Source organism: Narcine bancroftii, chromosome 9 (assembly GCF_036971445.1).
Source record: "Narcine bancroftii isolate sNarBan1 chromosome 9, sNarBan1.hap1, whole genome shotgun sequence".
In the NCBI taxonomy this organism is placed as follows: Eukaryota; Metazoa; Chordata; class Chondrichthyes; order Torpediniformes; family Narcinidae; genus Narcine; species Narcine bancroftii.
In genome coordinates, this window is record NC_091477.1 from 12,461,429 (window position 1) to 12,483,215 (window position 21,787).

Genomic DNA, 21,787 nt, shown 5'->3' on the forward strand with positions numbered 1-21,787 from the left:
CAGTGGACTTCTGTTCTTTGTATAAACACTGCCTAGTAATCCTTTATTAAATTACTCCTTTAAACAAGGAGATTAACATTTCCAGATGAAGTTTTGCTTGCGCCCCTCAGAAATGTGGCTGGAACTGAAATATTTATTATTGTCAGGGAAATTGGTATGCATCTATTCTGAAAGGTTATCGCCTTTGAATATCACAATAATCTCAATAAATCTATTATATAATGTTATCATATACCATCTACTATATTTTCTCTATGTACTTTGCAATTAGCACAACATTCTTAGCACCTCAGAGTTCGAATCTGGTGCTAACTGTAAGGAGTTTGTACCTTTTTCCCCATGTCTGCATTGGTTTCCTTCCACCCTTCAAAAACTTATAGTGGTTATAGTCAATTGGGTGGAATGGGCTCGTAAGCCAGAAGGGCCTATTACTGTGCTTTATGTCTAAATTTAAAAAAAATATATATACACACATACACAGGGTTTTTCTAATACAGATCATAAAATTATACAAATACCTCAGCTGTTATGAATTGCTTTTCATTTTTTCCTTCACCTCCTTCCTTTCTGTCGAGATCTGTTGCATCCTCAGGTGTCAGCTGCGTTTGAAGAAGTTTACTGGTGAGCTCTTTTTGAGTCAGTGGTTTTCTGATGATCCTGAGATTGTCAGTGTAGATGATAATTTTTCCAAAATTCAGTACATTTGATGGCTAGAAATGCAGAGAGACTGCTGTTTAACCCAGACATCAGAATCAGGATTTATTGTATTGAACAAGTCATGAAATTCATACTACCACTGTTAATAGTTGATAAAGATGATATTGGAATTGAAAAATCTCATTGCATAGGATATCAGCTAGAAAGTCAGAGTTAATGTCCTTCTGTACATGAGCTGTGCCCTACCCTTTATCCCCATTCCCAAAGTGCATCACCTCACACTTGTCAGGATTGAGTTCCATCCACCATTTCACCATCCAATTTTCCACGGATGTTGTTGTATCATTGATAAAGATGCACGTGATATAATGAACACAGGCACTCCTCGACTTAAGTGAGAGAGTTAAGTTCCCTGATGATATTGAATTTGCACCTTTAACCCTCACACATGTGCCAAATAAACTCCAATATGTGAACCCATTATGCATGCGCCAACCAAAGGCTTGCACATACGCGCAGGAATCAAGATGTCCACATCCAGCCTCTAGAACCCGGGACACCAACTAAATAAGTAAGTACACACATTTTGTGTGCGTGCGTGCGCGCATTTTTAAATTTGGTCATATGTGCAGATGGAGGCAAGTTGCATAGATCGCAAGTCGGGGAGTATCTGTATATCAATACAGTAAAATCCCCATTATCCAGAATTCAAGCAATTGGCAGCCTCAAGCAACCAGCATAAAAAAAATTGCAGAAAATAAATAGATAAAAACTACAGACATTTAAAATTTCCTAGCAGTTAGTTCGCCAATCACGCAATTCCAAACAACTGGCAAATTCACTTATCTGTGATCTACAAAATCGAATTGATGCCAGATACCTGTGTTTCATATATATAGTACATCGAAAATGTCATTAAAATGTGAATATTAAGAGATGAAAATTGTGCATTGGTATTGGTTTTGAATGCACTTCAAGTTTCTCTTTCCAATATTGTAGCACGGATATCAATGTTGTTAAAGCAAGAATTTATTTTTGCTTCTCCCTAAATAATGGAGCAAAATTTGAGAAAAAAATCCTAAACTGGCATGTGATATTCCTGGTCATTTTAATTTCCCAAGCTGACCTACAACGACACAAAAAAAAAATTAAAGGATCAGTATTAACTATCCCCAGTCTCAGAGTTTATCCAGCTCTCAGGTCTGTTAACCCTTAAATTCCCCAAAAATATCTTACACTATTTTAACATCAACATGCTTCAGATTAGCCACATATATATCCCTGAACTCATTACCTACCAGGTCCTTTGCATTGGTGAATACAGAGGAGAATGATTCCTTTGAGACAGTGGTTCTCAAACTTTTTCCACTCACATACCACTTTAAGTAATTTTTATGCCATTGGTGCTCTGTGATTAGTAAGGGATTGCTTAAGGTGCTATGTGAGTGGGAAGGGAAGGTTGAGAATCACTGCTCCAGACCCAATCGTTATTGAAATATGTTGCTTGAGAAAACTCATCATTGACCCATTTCCTTTGGAGTTATGAAACCGTGCACATAATGAGTCAATGAGGTACGATTAAAACAGTGGTTTACAAACTTTCTTTCCAACCACATACCACCTTAAGCAATCCCTTACTAATCATAGAGCACCTATGGCATAGGGATTACTTAAAGTGGTATGGGAGTGGAAAGTAAAAGGTTGAGAACCATTGCTTTAGGACCTTGCCCACACCTTTTGGTCTTTAAAGGGACCCACTCTTTCTCTTGCAGTCCCTTTTCTTCTGGTTTACTGATCAAAATGAATAAAACTCAGAAAGGTGGAAATCTTAGCAAAGGTCGATACTCCAAAAGATTAAGGAAGGTAAAGGTGATATGTTAGAGTGGAAAGACTAACCCAAAAAAAAACACTTATTTTAAGTTAATATTGTACAGAATAGGACATAAATTTAATAATTCTCTCTAGTTATCAGCCACAGAAAAAGATATATAATGATTCCCAGCAATCTACAGTGAACAGTAATTTTGTCAAGAAAATGGTGTAGTCACAGTATAATAAATGACTTACATTGGGATGGGTTGCTGTCAGGTTGGTGAATAGGTTCTGGTTGCCTGACACACTGTACCAATCGCCATCTCTGAAAATGTTTATCCTCTGTGTCCTTGGGCATGAAGAGGAGGGGGCAACTGGGTGCCAGCTTTCCTGTTCACTCCATTCTGCTCGCCCCCTCCTGAAGCCTTCACTCCGTTGTGACTTCAGCTTTCCTTCTGGGCTCTCTCCCTCCAACTCCTCTGACTCCGACCCATCCTCAAAAACCTGCTTCAGGACACGGCCACTGTAGGCAGAAGAGATGCGAAACCTCACCTTCTTCGGTTTGGGTTCAAACCTCTTCCTGAGTTTGTTGCGGAGCTCCTCCATTCACAACCAAATTCAAATATCTCCAGAAATTTAAAAAGACAGACACCTCAATGCCAGCTTCATGCACAGCTTGCTGTGAAGTAACTCATTCTGTGCTCCCTACTGCCTGCAATGGATAATTTAGAGGTGGGATCATATATACTGGGCTGATGCCAACTAATTAAACAATTACATGAGAGCATCTACAACACTGCAGAATAATCTATTCTTAGGCAGCAATTAAAATGAGAGCCATTGAAAAACTACTGTTACATTCATTTTGTTAATTATACATTTAGCTGAAGCACATAGCAAGTGTGTGTGAGGACACAAGATTTAGAATTAACACCGCTAGTCTTGTTTGGCTTTGGTGTGCCCTATTGCTCCGGTAACCTTGGTTCTATGGCCTATTTTAAAGTTTATGACAGAAATAAATAGATCTGTCTGATACTTTGATATGGTGATGGAACTTTCCTTTAAAATCCTCCAGAAACTGAATCTATTCAAAGTGTGGAAGAAACATAAATTATAGCAACCTCTGCCATTAAAAAAAATTCCCAGAAAATTTCGATATGTGGAGGGCAGTTGTGCAAAAGTTATAAACATTTAATCACTCTCAATAACCTAAAGCAGAAGTGTAATCAAGGTTAATTATGAATTACCTCCAATCTAGTGTTCTGAATTGTCACTTTATATTAATGAATTGGGTTCTTTGTGTGCCCCAATTAAGAGACTAGCACATTAGATACTATCAGCACGGTTCACCAAGGTCAATGTTGACTCCACGTGACAGTGTAAATTGAACTATAATGAGCCAACAATCTGTTTTCATTTTATCATTAGTTTAAGATTAAGAGAAGTGAAAATCGTGACAGACATAAAAGATCCACTCATTAACCACAGCTAATCCTTGGCACCATCTGACTAACCAAAGCGGCTTGCTGGAATCGACATGTGTTAGATATGTGTGGTGTAATGAACTGTGATAATTAAGATAATTATCATTTATTTTCTAACCAATAAAACCATTCTACTCTCTGACCCACAGCATAACCTATAATCTTTGGAAACAGGTAGCATCTTGTAGATAATTTCACTGTGCTTCTGAACTAGGATTCCAGGAACACGATCAGGCAATGATGAAGGCAGAGTGATGGATCTCCGAGTGAGGAAGATGGATCACCTGAAGAAGTTTTAGCGTGCCCTTTTCTCCCTTGGTGCTGGAGATGTGAGCTTGGCAGAGGATGTCAAAGCAGCCCTGGTAAGTTGTTGGAGTATATTTTGTAGTGGCTAAATACTGCAGCTCGAATATATCCAAGGGAGACCATGTATATTTAAGATGGCAGCAGAGTGTGATAATTAAATAGGTGGCTTTGTCCTGGCAACATCTTGCAATACTTTGGAAGATCTGGAGATAAGTTATGGTGTTCAATACCCAATGTTTGACCTGTTTTTGAGCCACAACACTTGGTTCAGTGAAAGTCCTGGTTGAAGGCAACACTGGCCAGGAAGTTGGTGGGGAGAGATATGGTGATGACAATAATATTTGAATGTCAAAGTGGAGCACTGAGGTGATCTTTTGTTGGAGCTGATAATAGTTTATTATTTGCCATTTATCAGTCCACACTGAACTGTCATTCAGGTTTTCTCAAATTCAGGCATGAACTCCTGCATTATCTGCAAAATTGTAGCTTTTAAAGGCAATTGATCTCACCTCACCTCAGTGTATGCTCTGCATTGTAAGGTGGGAGGAATGGTTTATCAAGAGCTAGTGCTGAACACTGCTGAGCTAATATCAATGACCAAAGTGCTGGTAAGCATGAGGTGCTAGAAGTGCGAGCCATGATATGTTGGATTGAGTCTGAGAATTAATTAGCATGAATTTGTCTGGTACATGTAAACAGGGAATTATAAACTGGGCAGTGTTTCATAATGTCAGGTAGATGGCAGTGCTGCAGCTAGACCAGAGAACTCAGCAGGAGCTGGACCAGGGTTCTGGGACTAATGTGTTCAGCACATTGTCTGGGAAGTGGAGTCTGCAGCGATCGGTTTTGCTTTATTCCTTGTAATTAACTGTTTCCTGAAATCATGGGGATTGATCCAATTTGGCTTCAGGAAATGGTCAAGCAGCATGGTTAGAGCAACGCTGTTACAGCGCCAGCCACTGGGTTTCAAATCTGGTGTAGTCTATATGTTCTCGCTGTGTCTGCATGGGTTTCCTCTGAGTGCTCTGGTTTCCTCCTTCAAAACGTACTGGGTTGTTGGTCAATTAGGTGCAATTGGGCAGTATGGGCACAAGGGTTTAAAGGGCCTGTTACTGTGCTGTATGTCTAAATTAAAATTTTTAATTTAAAGCTTCAGGTCCGAACCTCTGACATGATCAAGAAACCTCCAGTGCCTTGGGCACCCTCTAACATCCCAATTCCAATAACTGGTAACCCTTTAGTCAGTCTCGAGCCAGTATTCTGCAGTCCCTGGTCACCGAACTATAGGAAAGATATCAATAAAATTTAAAGAGTGCAGAGAAGATTTACTAGGACTTCAGGAACTGCATCACAGGGAAAGGTTAAACAGGTTAGGACTTTCTTCCCTGGAGTGTAAAAGAATGAGGGTAGATTGCATAGAGGAATATAAAATTATGAGGTGTACAGATAAATGCAAGTAGGCATTTCCCACTGAGGATAGGTGGGATACAAACCAGAAAAAAGGGGAAAAATTTATGGGGATCACAAGATGGAACTTTTTCACATAGAGAGTAGTGGGAGTGTGGTGAATGTAGGCTCACTTTTAGCATTTAAGAAAAATTTGGACAGGTGCATGAATGGGAGAGGTATGGTGGCCTATGGACTAGGTGCAGGTCATTGGGATGAAGCAGATTAATAGTTTGCCACACACTAGAAGGGCCAAAGGGCTTGTTTTCTGAGTTGTAGTGTTCTATCATTGTGTGGTTCTAGGTGCTTCTGGCTGAAGGTTATTGCAGCTGCTCCAGCCATGCCTTTTATATTAATGCACCATGCTTCATCATCTCTGGAGGTAACCTCCACCTTCCACTGGTTGCTTCATTGCCCATCACCATCCAGGACTGGGTCTGAATGTTGATTTGATCCCCTCACCGTGGGACTGCTGTTTCTGTCATTCATCACCTAATGCTGCTTTCTCCTCAAGTTAACGCTGCTCCTGTTGTCGTCGTTCACCCCCCCCCCCCCCCCCACCACCCTTGTTGAGCTGGTTTGGACCCCAGTTGCCCCATTTCAAAGCTTTATCATTCAGTAATAGGCCCTTCTGGCCCACGAGCCTGTGCTGCTCATTTACACCCATGACACCAATTGACTGACTAGCCCCATACAACTTTGGAACCAGGGTGAAAACTGTGGCACCTGGAGGAAACCTATGCAATCAAGTGGAGAGCATACAAACTCCTGGACAGCGATGGATTCAAACCAGGAATGTTGGCGCTCACTGCTACGCCAACTGTGCTGGCTCGAGCTAGTTCAATTTTAATGATGTAATTGAATTTGCAATCAACAATTGCAAATTTCCTTTTAAAAGCATTTTATTTCTCCTCTCTTGCCTGTAACAGCCAGATTAGTAATATTGATCTTGTGGGCCATTGGGCTAAAGAGTTAACTGTTTTCCTCACCACAAATGTTGCCTGATCTGTGGAGCATTTCTGTGATGTACTTTTTTTCAGCCCTCAGGGATTTGTTCGGAAGGCTCTTGGTACATGATTTATTTTAAGTCTAGAGGCTTTTGGTAAAGACCTCCACCGTGCTGCCAATAGCATTAATCAGCCCTGTGGATGCTTTCTTTCTTTGAGGCTGAAAGATCTGTGACAGGTTGACAGACGCCAACATCTATCCTTCTAAATCAGTCGTGATCACTTTGTACAATTCGTTCTGGACATCCACTTGTCACTCACATTTCACCTCCTTTAAAAGCAGCTGAATAACTCTTTATACACTGCCTGGAATTGAACTGCTTGCCTGTATGCAAATCTTGGTACACAGGCAAGAGAAGGCATTGCAGATGATTCCAGCAGAGGGAACTCTTTGCCCACCTAGGTCTAGTTTCGCCCAGAAGCAAATGATATTATCGGAGCTCTCAAATGGGTGTGGCATTAGCTGAACAGTGCGGGAAATCCTCTCTCCTGTCACAATCACCGTTGCCCTTTCCTGCTCCCAGAGACTGGCTTATCCTCCTGGGCCCTGCACCTCACCATCTCCTGTCGTGTGCGGCAATCAGCAGGAGGCTTCTTTAATAGTAGCCAAGTGGTTAACATTTGTTTGCCTTGTAATTCGATCAGTGGTTGCAGCTTCTCTTCAGGATCTGGGTGGCGTGATCTCAGGGCTGGATGTCTAATTAGGCTGGGGGGGGGGGGTGGTTCTTGGCAAGAAACATAACCCCCTCACCACCCCCCTCCCCATCTTCTCAAAGAACAGGGAATCTTGTTTTAGTTTGTACATTAATGTGATCTTACACCACTGACAAGGAAGCTGCAGGTTTAAATGGTTTTAACACAGTGAATTAAAAGAGATGCAAAACCAATGGAAGGAATCAGCTTTGCAGTGATTTGTGAAGATTCTGCACAGGTGTCTGGATATTTTCATCACCCGACATTGGAATATGGATTTGTTGAATTGATTTCGACTAAAATCTATTCCCAGGAATGAAGAGAGATCTCGCATTACTTCTCCCCAGACTTCAAATCTTCCATGCACTTCAAGTGACAGGTAAGTTGAGCTACAAAATATTTTGCAGGTGACACTCAAGTGAGCAGTGGTTTGTGCTGAATAATCCAGTGTGTTGCAGCCAGGTCGTATTCGTAACGAGGAAATTCAATCAGTCTTAAATAATTAGTGGAATCAATCCATAGCAAATAAGGAACATGTGCATTTTCATTCAACATTGAAAATTTCAGAGATCAAAATGCTAATATAAACAGAAAAGTCTTTAGAAACTGATGTTGATGAGAATTTTGCCATTTCAATATTTGATTCTCTTATCAATAAGAAAAGGTGTTTCAAATGTTTTGTTGAGTAAAGTGGCAGCATTTATAACCTGTGATTTAACTCCCATCTTAACCGTGCTGTCAGATAATATGGTGAGATGGAATCCAGGTATTTCCCACAAAAAAGGGAGGAATTAAATCCTGGACTTGCTCTGAGGAGCTTCTGAAAGCAGGCTCACAGCTCAAGGGGCCAAGTACAGTTTGGGTAGAATTCAGGAGAAGGTGGTTTATTTCAATCGATATGTAATGCATGAGCAAAGTATTCTCAATCTAAATCACAGAGGGACGTGATGAAGGCAGTTGAAATGTTTGCTGTTTATGATGTGATGTGTGACTGCAATTAAGGCTTTGGGCAGGGAGTGCTGTTTTCCTTCCTGACAAAACAATGGCAAATACCCATGCTTTAAATAGAAGATGGCTTAGCTCAATGGTTCTCAACCTTTTTCTTTCCATGCACATACCACTTTAAGTATTCCCTACACCATTGGTGCTCTGTGATTAGTAAGGGATTGCTTAAGGTGGTATGTGCGTGGAAAGAAAAAAGGTTTGAAAACCACTGATTTAATTGTACCCAATTGACTCGTTATGTGCACGGTTTCATCACTCCAAAGGAAATGGGCCAATGACAATTCTTCTTAAGGCAAAATATTTCAGTAACAATTGAGTCTAGAGCAGTGGTTCACAACCTTCCCTTCCCACTCTCATACCACCTTAAGCAATCCCTTACTAATCACAGAGCACAGATGGCGTAGGGAATACTTAAAGTGGTTGGTGTGTGGAAAGAAAAAGATTGAGAACCTCTGGCTTATCCACAAAATTATGCTGCCCACGGTTATATGGTCAGGTTCATCTTATTGCATGCTTTAGATGCCATAAACTTTGATCAGCTGGTAACACCAAGGCTAATGTAACCGTATCAGAGCACATGGCACTCTGTCATTCATCATTTATGTGTAACTTGGGTTGTGGTGTTTTCAATTTCAAAGAGAACCAAAGTGTTCAGTTTACCTTGTTGCTCTATATCACTGTGACAAGAATGCTACATCATCAGAAGTATTTCAAGGCCAGCTTTGTATTTTTACTTCAATCACAGTGTCTGCAGACTTTCCTGTTTTACACTAAATCGGTACGTGAATGTTTGTGGGCAAAACACCAATGCCACATGCAGTGGTTTCAGGGGACCCTGTGATAGCTCGTCATTCTGGAATAGAATTTTCGCCACCCTATCTCATCAGTACATGAGAGGCCCTGTAGTGTGGTGAGGAATGCCTCTCCCTTGTGGTGCCGGAGGCTCTGGTTCAATCTGTCTGGACAGTTTGTGCATTCTCCTCATGAGCCTGTGGGTTTCCTCCGCGTGCCCTGGTTATCCCACATCGCAAAGACACGCAGGTTACTTGGCCACTGAACACTAAATTGACTCCAGTGTGTAAGTGAGTGATTAAAATCTGCAGGGCATTGATGAGAATTTGGGAAGAATAAAAGAAAAATTGGAACAATGCTGATGTGTACAAATGAGTGGTTGATCAGCACAGACTCCATGGGCTGACGGACCTCTCTCTGTGCTGTATCTCTTCATGATTCTATGACCCTACCTCACAGCTAGAAGTGTACCAAGGTATCTAGTTTATCATTTACTCCAAACACCTTTTCAGATATGATCACACAAACATTGTAACCTTTGCTGTTCTGATTAACTTTTTATATCTGTTTAGAATTTTCCACCGGTTTTACTCATTATCCCTCAGAAAAAGTCTGATTTTGGGTGAAGTGATGGAAGACTGTAGTGTGGCTAATGTTGTGCATTATTTAAAAAGTGCAGCAAGGACAAGCCAGGGAACTACAAGCTTGACGTCAGTAGTAAGAAAGATGCTAGGGGGGGAATTCCAAGGTACAGCATCAGTAGCATTTGGATAGGCAGGGACCGATTCGAGGTAGCCACCGTGGCTTTGTGCATGGGAGATTATGCCCATGAATCTGAAAGAATCTAATGAAAGGATAACCAAGAGGATAGATGCGGACAGGGATGTGGATGTTGCATCTATGAACTTTTGCAAGGCCTTTGACAAAGCCCTGTGTGGCTGGTTAATCTGGAAGGTTAATGGGATCCAAGGTGAGGAAGCCAATTGGATTCAAAACTAGGTTCATGGAATAAGACGGTGGAAGGTTGCTTTACTGTTTGGATGTCTGTGACCAATGGTCTTAGTGCTGAGTCTATTGTTGTTTATTATCTATATTTAACAAATTGTATGCCAATGTAGTTATATTAGTATATCTTCAATTGGCACCAGAATTGGTGACGCTGCAGGCAATGGGGAAGGACATTTAAGTTTACAATAGGATCTAGATCAGATGAGAAGATAGGCCAAGGAGTATCAAAAGGAATTTAACTCTGATATGGGTGAGGTGTTGCAAATTGGTCAGGCCAATTCGGAGGAACTTACCGGGTAAATGCAGAGTCCTGGACAGTGTGGTAGAACAAACAGCCCAAGGTGTCCAGATGCGTAGTTCCGTGAATGTGGCAACTCGGGAGGACAGGGTGGTGAGGAAAGCATTCGGCTCACTTTCCTTCATTTGGCAAGGTTTCGAGTATAATACCTCCTGAAACAGCTGCACAGGGTATTAGTGAGGCCACACTTTGAGTACTGTGTGGTGTTCTGGTCATTCAAATGCAGGAAGGATGAGTTGGAATGGATGCAGGGAAGATTCACCAGGATTCTGAGAGATCTGGAGGGCTTGAGTTGTAGCGAGAGGTGAGATAAGGCTGGGTCTTTATTTCCAAGTGCAAAAGTCTAAGGGATGACACTATTTCCAAAGATGTCTATCCGGTAATCATTTACTTCATCCATGTCCCTCATGATTTTAATTATCCTTTATAGAGGCAAGAGCTTTAAGGTAAGGGTGGGATATTTAAGAGGGATCTGAGGGGAAACTTTTTCACTCAGAGGGGAGTCAGTATCTGGAATGAGATGCCCAAGTAACCTCTAGAAATGGGTACAATTACAAAGTTCGAGGTATTTGGACAGATATCTGGATAGGAAGGACTATAAGGATATTGTTTTAATTCAGGCAAGTGCAAATGCTAACTTGGTCAGCATGGATGAGTTGGGCTGAAGGGCCTGTTTCATTCTACATAATGTAAGTTGCTAGGATTGGGGGAGTTCTGTTCAGTAGTCCTTGCTTGAGAATGGGTCAAGACTTTCAGTATTAATGAAGGACCCTCATTTGTAAAATATTGTCCTGTTTACCAATTTAATCAAAGTTTGAACAAGATAGTTATGTAATCTCCTAAATCCTGAGCAAACCAAATCTCTGCAGTAACCACTGACAGCCAAAGACTGGAGAAGTATTTTTCAAAAATCCTCACTAGGTGGTAAATGCAAGAATGTTGTAGCTGTTTAACCAATTTGTCTTGCCATTCAAAATTTTGGTGTAAACTTGAGGGTGCTACAATGTAGCAAATCGTTCAAGAGTGAAGATTAATTATGGTGGATCCCTGACAATAAATGACATGGATACTTCATGAAGCTTTTGGCATTTAGAGTATTCAAGCAGTGTAACTTGACCATGTCAATAAGGTTGTTTTGAGCCATCAAACACAAAGCATTGAAAATAAATTGGAAAAATATTGATGGTACTTGAATGTAGTAGTAATGTTAAAATGAATTGCATAAACTAGAATTTTTTTTATCTTCTGTTCCCAATTTGTGTTAATTCCAGTGAAATATCATTTGTGACATTTAGGCTCAGTGGTCATGGAGAGGGAAGGAAGGACCATCCAGAATTCTCATTTCTAGACGATATCCAGCAAAAAAAACACTTTGTTAGAAAGAAGGATGGTTACTTGTGTTCATTCCAGGAAGTTTTCCTGCTTATTTGCCAGAATCAAAATTTGGTGACCTCAAGAAGCTAACAATCTCCTGGCTTCAGTGTTCGTTGTTCAAAACATGGTGTACACCTTGGAGAAGTGAACCTTTCATTAAAAAGAGTGTGGTGGGAGGATCAATATTAGCCAGGTGAACAGTCTAGCACCCTTCTGTACCTCAGGAAGAGAGAGTTTTATTTAGTTTGTTTTCTCAATGTGCAGCAATCACATTTTTATTTTGTTCAACACCAATTACTCTTTGGATTAATTAACTTGTCAAGTTTTTTTTAAGAATCAAATAACCTTGATATGGATCTGGAGACAGATATCAGTTTGCCTAGATTATCTTCCTATTAGTGGATCAAATGTTTTATTCCAGTGTAATCATTTAATTCCAGATGATTTAATTACCTAAATTTCAATTCTGCAGATATTCTGGAGGAGTCGAAATCTTGCCTTTTGATCATTAACATGGGTTTCTGGTTTGCATCACCAGCAATAAAACCATTGTGCTATCAGGCTCCTCTCAGCCTACAGAGCAAAGGAAACCACCATAATATGCAGCTGAGGATAAGCATGCAACAGTCATTGCAAAATATATTCAGCAGCTCTTCTGTGAGGTTTCCCAGTAGCCACCCATTACAATTCCCCATCCCATTCCCTTGTTGACATGTCTGTCCATCATCTCATGCACTGTCAGACGAAAGCCACGCACAAAATGGAGGAACAACACCTCCAACCAGATGGCATTAACGTCGACCAATCTGGTTTCTGTTACCCACCCCACCACCCCACCCCATCTTTTTCACCTGTCGCCTTTTCCCCAGCTCTGTCTCTCTTCCCTTTTCCCTCCATCTCCTTTCACAAAACCAACATCAATTCTCACCTTTCCTCTTATCATATCCAATAAAAACCTTTTGGCTATTAGGTCTGGAATTCCCCTTCCTTCTTCCCCCTTAATCTCTAGTCTTTTAATAAGATCCCTGCCTACTTTTTTCTTGTACCTCAAAGAAGGTCTGAAATGTCTGTAATATATCTTGACCTCCTATGGACACTGTGAGACCAGTTGAGTTCCTTCAGCGTCTCTGTATGTTTTTACTACAATCATAGCATCTGCAGACTTTCATGTTTCGTTCTTCAGTCTGTCTTAAAAAGAAATTTGAATTTCATATACCTGTATAGATCACTGCATAAAAATTAAAATATGAGTGTGTTCATAGTAAATGGTCAGTAGTCATTCATTCAGGTGCCTTGCCATTCAGCATGGGTGATAATGACTCTCCATTTGATCTCTGTATTGTAGTTGCTTCCTCCTCTGATCTCCTTTGGTGAAGGTTCCATCTTTGAGCTGAGATATTGGTTGATGCTGAGTTCATGATTATACAAGGGAAAAATACTGAGTGATTTTCCCATTGCCTTCTACAGTTTCAGTGTCCATTCTGGACGGGTAACCCTGGCCGTTGATCAGCCGATTCATCTGCCCAGCATTTTTAGTTTTACCACCATAAATTCCAATCTGTAGAATTTGCTTGCAAAATACCATCCACTATCTGCAATCCATGGGTTCACTTGTCCCTGATTGGCAACTAAACTCCTTGCCCAAGGGTGACCTGTAGGCTATCGGACAGAAGGAGCGCCTTGGACCTCTTTTTGCTAGGCCATTGTTCAGCATTGACAACAGAAAGCCTTCTTTAACCCAAACCCATTTTCCTGCTTTATTTTTTAGGATGATTGTTTTTGGATGAGACAGTTTTGTGAAAATAGAATGGATGACCTGGCCTTACTGGACCTTTTGGAATGCCCCGTGTGTTTTGAGAGGCTGGATGCCACTGCCAAGGTATTGCCATGCCAGCATACCTTCTGCAAGCCCTGTCTACAGAGGATATTCAACTCCAGGAAGGAACTCCGATGCCCAGAATGCAGGACTGCCGTTACGTGTAGCATTGAAGACTTGCCAGTTAACTTGCTACTGGTCCGCTTGCTGGATGGCATCAAATATGGACAGAGCAACATTCGTGTCATCCCTCCTCAAACCATTCAGGGTGCCTCAGACGAAGACCAGGGGAAAAGGAGCACAGAACCAGCAAACTGTCAGACTGCTTTGGTGAGCACAGTGCCTGCAGCCAAAAACCCCACAGAAAAGGTAATGTTTAAACTACTCTAACTTTACCATACAGAAAGCAATTTATTCTATGTTTCTTTCTTAGGGTTTGGACATTACCAGACATATCTTCCCCTCTCCTCCCCTCTTTGCCTTCTGTAGGGACAACTCCCTCCGTGACACCCTTGTCCACTCATCTTTCCCTACCAATTGCACCCCCCCCCCCCCCGGCACCTTCCCCGGTGACTGCAGGAAGTTCCACACTTACGCCCACACCTTGGGCCTCACCACCGTTCTGGGCCCCAATTGTCCTTTCAAATGAAGCAACACTTGTGTATCCGCAGAAGTTATCTACCGCATCCGGTGCTGCCTTTGTGGCCTTCTTTACATCAGAGAAACTGGGAGCAAACTGTGAAATTGCTTCACTGAGCACCTTCGCTCAGTCCACATCAGTGACAGGAATCTCCCAGTGGCCAACCACTTCATTTCCATATCCCACTCCCATTGCTCACATGTCTGTAAAGGGCCTCAAATGACCCCACCAAGACCACCCATAAAATGCAGGAATAAACACCTAATTTTCCATATGGGCACTCTCCAAATGGATGGAATTAGCATCAACTTCTCTGGTTTCCCTCCCTCCCCTTTCCCTATCCACTCCCTTCCCTCTTCCTTCACAGAGCCATCCCTCCTCCCCCTGTTTGCTGGTATGCCCTCCCTTTCTTATCCATCTATCACTTCCTGCCTTTGAGTCTGTGTTCCTCCCCCTGCCCTTTCCCTCATTCCCATTTTTTTCTGCCGCCTGCCTATATTTTTTTCATACCTTGATGAAGGCCTCAAGACCGAAACATGGTTTATGTATCTTTATCTTTGCTAATCGTCCTGAATTTTTCCAGTATTTTTTTTTCCCTCATGTATTGCTTGCCCTGAACTATGCTACTAACGAAGCATTCTCACTGACTGATTTCACGGATAACTGAGTAACTTGCTGGGACACTTCAGAAAGCAAATGCACTCCATGACACTGGCTGAATGTCAGCAGCAAGTTCAGATGATCTGTAACTGGAGTGTCTGAGAATCTTCTGTCGCCCTTTCACCAGCCCTGCTTTTTTTTTGAGGGTCCACATTCGGCAAGAAGCTAATTATTACTGGAGATGCTGCAAGGGAATTTTTACATCAGTTTTCCTGGATTAGATTTGGAATGGAATGGGGAAAGATATATTCAGATTATCAGTGGCCATCATTCAGAGACCAAAAGATTTAAAGTAAAACAAAACTCTTTGGAGCCAAACCGTATAAACCCCTGATTTAAATAAGACCGAATTTCTGCAGGAGGGATGGGAATGGCAATGTGAATGATGAAAACTCCTTCATATTTTGTGCTGGATTGGCATGTTCTGATCACCCTATTGCAAAGAACTCCTCGGGGCGGTCGCTAATGAATCCCAAGTGAAATGGACTAAAAGCAAGTGAATGTGGGAGATGAGTGATCACAAGGAACAGATACATGTCAGGAGAAGCTGGCTAATATATGATCTGGAAAGGAGTAAGAGCAAGTGTTGATGGATTTACTTGGGAGGAGACTCGTGTGGAGCATGAGTGGAATGGCAGTATGTAGCTGGCCAAACAGCCCCTCCGAAGCTCTGATATCAGAGCGGTTAGAATAAGGAGTAACCAAGAAACTGGGAACATCCTTCACTAAGCTTTTAGATATTTATCCTAATAGTTTCATGTGTGGGATCATTATCAAATTTTATTTGACAACAATCTTTCAATATATTAATCTATTACAAGTGCTCTGACTGACCATGAAAAGGTGTGAATCTAAGCTCCCTTGTGCTATACTTAGATGCATGTTTCTTTGTCTTGAGTCCAAACTCAGTCCTTGATTAGTTTTTATGATCACAGTCAAGCTTCGGTGTAATATCAGATTGTGGAATGTGAGCTTACGTCAGTGAAGGGAATTTCTCTAGCACATTTAATGACCCTTTCAGTTGGAGGAGACAAGTCCCTGGCCACATCCTCTGTGCTGGAAGGTGAGATTGGGCTGGGCAGTACTTTTCTGATTGACTTCATCTATAATTAATTTGCTTTTATTTTATAAAAAATTTTTTTGCTTGTTTTGGACAACTCCGATTTGACTCCAGGTCCAGCAGGGGAAAACTTGTGCACTAACCCACTTGGGAGTGCTTCATGATGTTCCCAGTTTCTTATTATTCTCATTATTCTAACTTCATAGTTTTTGAATGTCCCCAATTAGCATTACGCGAAGCAGGGTTACCAAACTACAGTCTCCGTGCCAACTGCAGGCTCAGGGTGAATTTTAAAAGTAAAATGGAAGATGGCCCATTAGAACATGATCTTGAACAATAATTTGCACTGTATGTACATTGCACTTAGTTTCAACACTAGATCCAACTGCCATTTTGAACAACGACTCAACCGAACAGTTGCAATGTTATTCATCAATTTTAAAACGTTTCATCTCAGTTGTTTAAACATGGCAGAACCAAAAGGACAGAAAATAGAGAGGGAGTTTGGAAAATTTCAGACATGGTGGGGAAAATGAATACTTTTTCATTGAAGTTTGTTTGATTTGCAAGGAATGTTGTCAACCTTAATAGCCTATCTACAGATTTACACAGTGTATCATAATCATTAAGGTTGGACACCTGGGCATGAATGGTGTTCACTGAGAGTTGTGGAAGAATGTTGGAGACTGCCTTATACCTTGATTTCTTCTACTGCTCTTACTGTTCTGTGAATGAAAATTTTAGAGTTTTATTGGATTCATTTGAATTAAATAAAGCAGATACAGAAATGCCTACTGTCATGTCAACAGTTAAACTGTTCAGTAGTGTCATACAGTTATTTTGATAGAAAATTAATTTTCAATGGAACTGGGGTTTTCTGGTCATGCAGTGCAACTGATTGAAAACTCCCAGGCTTAATACTGTTTGCCCTGTGAAACCTTGTATTTTTCTGTATGTGGCTCATAACTAAAAATGTTTGGCCACTACTGATGTAAAGTTTCACCAGCTGGCCACTTGCTGTGAGTGTGCTTGCGGCAAGTCTTGTAGGATTGAAGATGTTATTTTTGAAGAATTGCACGAGAAATCGTGTTGCAGGGTTTGTAAATGGAGATACCCATTTAGTTTGGAGGCCCACCGTTGCCTGGACAACTGCTGACCTGCCCTTCTCTGAATGGAAAAGTTTGAGTAGCTATCCATCTTGGGTGTGATTGGGTTTTCTGTGGTGATTGGAAGCTCTTTACGTAAATGAGCAAGGCTCCTGCCTGACCCTCCCTTGTGTTTGAATTGCAGTAAGCAGCAGAAAGGGAAATGTGGGGCTTCAGTCTTCCAGCTTCTGCAGGTTGTTCATTTCCATTTACCATGGAATGCTATTGGTGATTTCCAACTGAATGGAGTTGGATTAAACTTCCCCCCCCCAAAAAAAAAATTACTTCATTGCAATGATGGTCATAAAATGATCACTTGCAAGATGTTGCTATTTTTTCAGCTGTTCGTGTTCAAATTATTTCATCCTCTGCCTGATTCAAGTACTTTGGTATAATATATTTTTTCATGTGTGTGTTGCCTTGGTAACTGGATGAGAAGGTCTAGTTTGTATAATTGGCAGGTCAAGTCCAATTTTTGTATCCTCACCACCAACAGGTAAGATCCTGGTAGATGATGAAGCACCGGTGTTCATGAAGGAAAATAAGGATAATCCAGGAAATTATAGGTTGGTAAAGGCTGGTAGAAAAATGTTGGGAGAGGATATTTAGGGACAACATTTACACACAGTTGGAAAGGTATTGACAGTTTAAGGATTTGTGCTGGGCAGGTCACATCTTACAAATCTCAGTTTTTTGAGGAGGCAACAAAGGTGGTTGATGAAACTAGGGCAGTAGATGTTGTCCACAAGGAATTCAGTAAGACATTTGACAAGGCCCTTTATGGTAGCCTGATGCAAATGTTATAATTAAATAGGATTCATGGTGAATTAATTTTGTATGTGTATGTATATACACATTATATAATTATATTATGTATAATAATCATTCATGCATTATATAATTTTGTATAATATAACAGATTAAAGTGATGACAGGTATAGCAGATGGAGTTTAATCTGGACAAGTGTGAAGTGTTGCAAGTTGGGAAGTCAAATATAAGAAGAATGGACACATTTAATGGCAGAACTTTTTACAAGTATTGGTGTTCAGACAAAGGAATCTGGAGTTCAGGTTCATTGATCCTTCAAAATGGTTGTGCAAGTAGATAGATGGTAAAGAAGGTAAATTGAATGCTTGCCTTCATTAAGCAGAGCATTGACAAGAGAAGTATGGAAGTTGTATTGTAGCAGGTTAGGCTTTCCTTGCAATATTGTGTGTAGGTTTGGTCCCTCCATTATAAGAAGGATGTGGAGGCTTTGGAAAGGGTACCAAAGAGATTTACCAGGATATTGCCTGGATTGGTATGTATACACAAGGAAAAATGGTTAGTCAAACTTGAGTTTTCTTCTACAGAGCATCAGAGGGTGAGGTGAGACCTGGTAGAAGTTTATAAAATTATGAGAGGCACTGACAGGATAGATGGTCAGAATCTTTGATTTCCCAGGGTAAAAAATGTCATATACAAGAGGATGTGTCTTTAAGGTGAGGGAAAAGAAAGTTTAAAGGAGTGGGTAAATTATTTTTACACAGAGCATTAGGTACCTGGAATGGGCAACTGGGAGAGTGGTGGAAGCAGAATCAATAGGAACATTTACAAGCCTTCTAGATAGACACACAAATATGCAGGGAGTTGTGGGGTATGTATCATGTGCAAGCAGCAGTGTCTTAGTTTAATTTTGTTCAGTGCAGACACGTGGGCTAAAGGACATGTTCCTGTGCTGTACATGATCAATATTCTATTTAAAGTAAAAGGGGAAAGATTAGGATGAACTAGAGTGGCATTTTCTTCACACAGTGTGGAATGAACTGCCAGAGAGATTGATAGAAGCAGAGGCAATTGTCCCAACATTCAAGAGATATTTAGACAGGTGCATGGATAAGAACAACTTGGAGAAATAGTTTTCAAACTGCCCCCCTAAACTCACATGCCACTTTAAGTAATCCTTATGTCATAAGTGCTTTGTGATAGGCAAGGGATTGCTTTAGGAGGTATGAGAGTGGAAGGAAAAAGGTTTGAAAGCCACTGTTTTAATTGTACTTGGTTGACTTGTTATGTGCACAATTTCCTAACTCCAAAGGAAATGGGCCAATGACAATTTTTCTCAAGCAAGATATTTCAGTAATAATTGGGTCTAGTGTCATGATTCTCAACCTTCCCTTCCCACTCACATCCCACCTTAAGCAATCCCTTGCTAATCACAGAGCAATTAAGATGGAATGTGAGCTAAGTGGGGGGGGGGGGGGGCAGTTTGAAAACCACTGAGGGATTAGGGCTAAATGCAGGAAAATGATAAGGTTGGTCAGCATGGATAAATTGGGATGAAGAACCTGTTTAACTGATATAGAACTCAATGTACAATATGCCTCAATGCTCCAATGAAGCTTGTGTAATTACAAAGTCCAGCAAAGCTAAATTATTTATGGAAAAATTCCTCGGGTCCCCAGATGCTAGCTCTATATATTTTCTATTGATGTTTAAGGCAGTCAGCAAAAGGGGAATTGGATTGTAAGATGCATCTCGAGGAGGGCCAAAGATCACTGCATGTTTGAGTTGCTTTTCCTCATTACAGATGTGTGAGCAGTTTAACAATGTGAGCGTTCACAGGAAGCATAACACGGAATGAGATCAAAGGAAAACTGAGCTGTCATCAGTTTATTTTCATTGAGATAAGGGAACAAAGATATTTGTGTGTATATATATAAAAAAAAACTGCTCCAGATAGTTGCAATCATAGAAATGCATCAATCCTAAATGAAGTCACGATTTGAGGTAGTACCATAAATAAAATTCAGCAATTAACCCTGCTCTGGTTTTGTCACTACCCTCAAGGCAGTGAACACCCTTACTGTGCAACAACCAGTTCAGCTTAGTTATCACTAGTAGTAACCAGCCCCAGTGTGCTATTCTTCATGCTTGCTCCCCTCATTAGACCGGCGCAGTGCTTTGTGTTCACTGCTCTGCTCACACTGCAGCAGCACAGTGGAGCTTCTGCTTCACAACACCAGTGAGCTATGTTCAATCCTGACATTTGGTGCTGCCCGTGTGGAATTCTTCCTTTCACCGTACTGGTTTCATCCAGGTTTCAACCCACATCTGCGAAGATGTGCAGGTCGGTGGGTCAGTTAGCCACTGTGAATTGCCCTTTTGTATCGGAGAGTAGTAGAATTCGGAGGGGACAAAGTCCTAGAGACGTACAACGTGAAACAGTCCTTTTGGCCCATCTTATCCAGGTTGGCATGCTGGGCTAGTCCCATTTGCCTGCATTTGGCCTATTTTCTTCTGAACCCTTCATATCCACATATCTGACCAGATGCTTCTTGAATATGGAAATCTTCCAGCTTTTATTGTTTTCTCTGGCTACTCCTTTCAGATACAAATTACCCACAAAATGAAAAAGTTGCTTTTAAATCTCTCCCCTCTCACTTTAAATCTTTTGTCTCTCAGTCTAGAATCATTTAAACTGGGATAAAGACTGAGTATTTATGCTCTTCAGGATTGCACAAGCAAGTCGAATGGAATGTGGGATTAAAAATAGGAATAGTGTAAATGTATGTGTGATAATCTATGTGGACTTGTTAGATCAACATTCCTGTTTCCATGCAATATAGTTCAATGACTCCTAATGACATACCAGGAGCCATGACAGTATCTATAATCTTTGCAGAGCTCGTTGCACCAAATGCCCTTCACAGTCCTTGATTACCTTCACATCGATGTTTGTTCTTACAGAGTCAATAATCAAGGGATTGATTGATGGACTGAAAATTGTATGAAGTCAAGAAAATACATTAATTAATGGTGCACAAAACATGTCTTAGAAAATTGGATCAATAAGTGCCCAAATTTTAGGTGCTGAGCGGGCAGATATTGATCTTACTTGTAGGTTACACTGCCATTCAATTCCTAGTAAAGGGATTGGAGATTTGAACTGATACTGACATGATCTGCATCTGAAGTTATCCTTGCATCAGATGATCAAATGGAAGCTCCAAGCTTTGTAGATGAGTCTCAGCAGAAATTGAGGCACATTACATGGGTTTGTCGCTTTTCTTACTCTCCAAGTGTACTCTGTGACCATTTTGAGATCTGACTGGAGAGAAGAGATGCAGATCTGACCGTTCACTGGTTGAATTCCTTTCCAGTTGTTGGGTTTGGTGATAACAATCAGTGAGTGTTTCTCCAGCGGTAAATTGCTGAGCTGCTTTTCCGATGGATTACTCTGCACCAACCCAGTTGGCAGCTTGCAATACTGAATGTATTGTGACCACAGGTGAGATTTCAGGGTGTATCATAACTTGAGGCAGGAGTCAAAATCATGTCCATCTACAAGGAGTATTCAGAACATCACATCTGACCAGTACCTTTCAGATTTTCAAAGCCATTCAGACCACCATCCATGCACTCTTGCCTGGAATCTCTCATCCTGGAGGTCAAGGCCATGTGGACTCTGAACTTCCTTGCCACCCAATCATTTCAAGCAGTCACAGCAGATCTCGAGCAGCTCACTTAATTTGCTGTCTGTTGCTGGGTCAGAGGGGTGTGGTTTCCATGGTTGGAGAGGGTCAATCTTGTGATTGGTTGGG

At 41.1% G+C, this 21,787-nt stretch overlaps 1 protein-coding gene across 3 annotated transcripts in view; it reads left to right on the plus strand.

The window, feature by feature from the left end:
- Positions 1-7,246: 7,246 nt before the first annotated feature.
- The window catches only part of LOC138743207 (E3 ubiquitin-protein ligase SH3RF1-like), a 58,203-nt gene continuing 43,662 nt past the window's right edge, over positions 7,247-21,787 (plus strand). For all 3 annotated transcript variants that reach the window (XM_069898163.1, XM_069898164.1, XM_069898165.1), the window contains exons 1-2: positions 7,247-7,784; positions 13,651-14,067. In XM_069898163.1, coding sequence (XP_069754264.1) covers positions 13,666-14,067 — 402 coding nt within the window. In that variant the 5' untranslated portion in view covers positions 7,247-7,784; positions 13,651-13,665. The remainder of the gene's footprint in view (positions 7,785-13,650; positions 14,068-21,787) is intronic.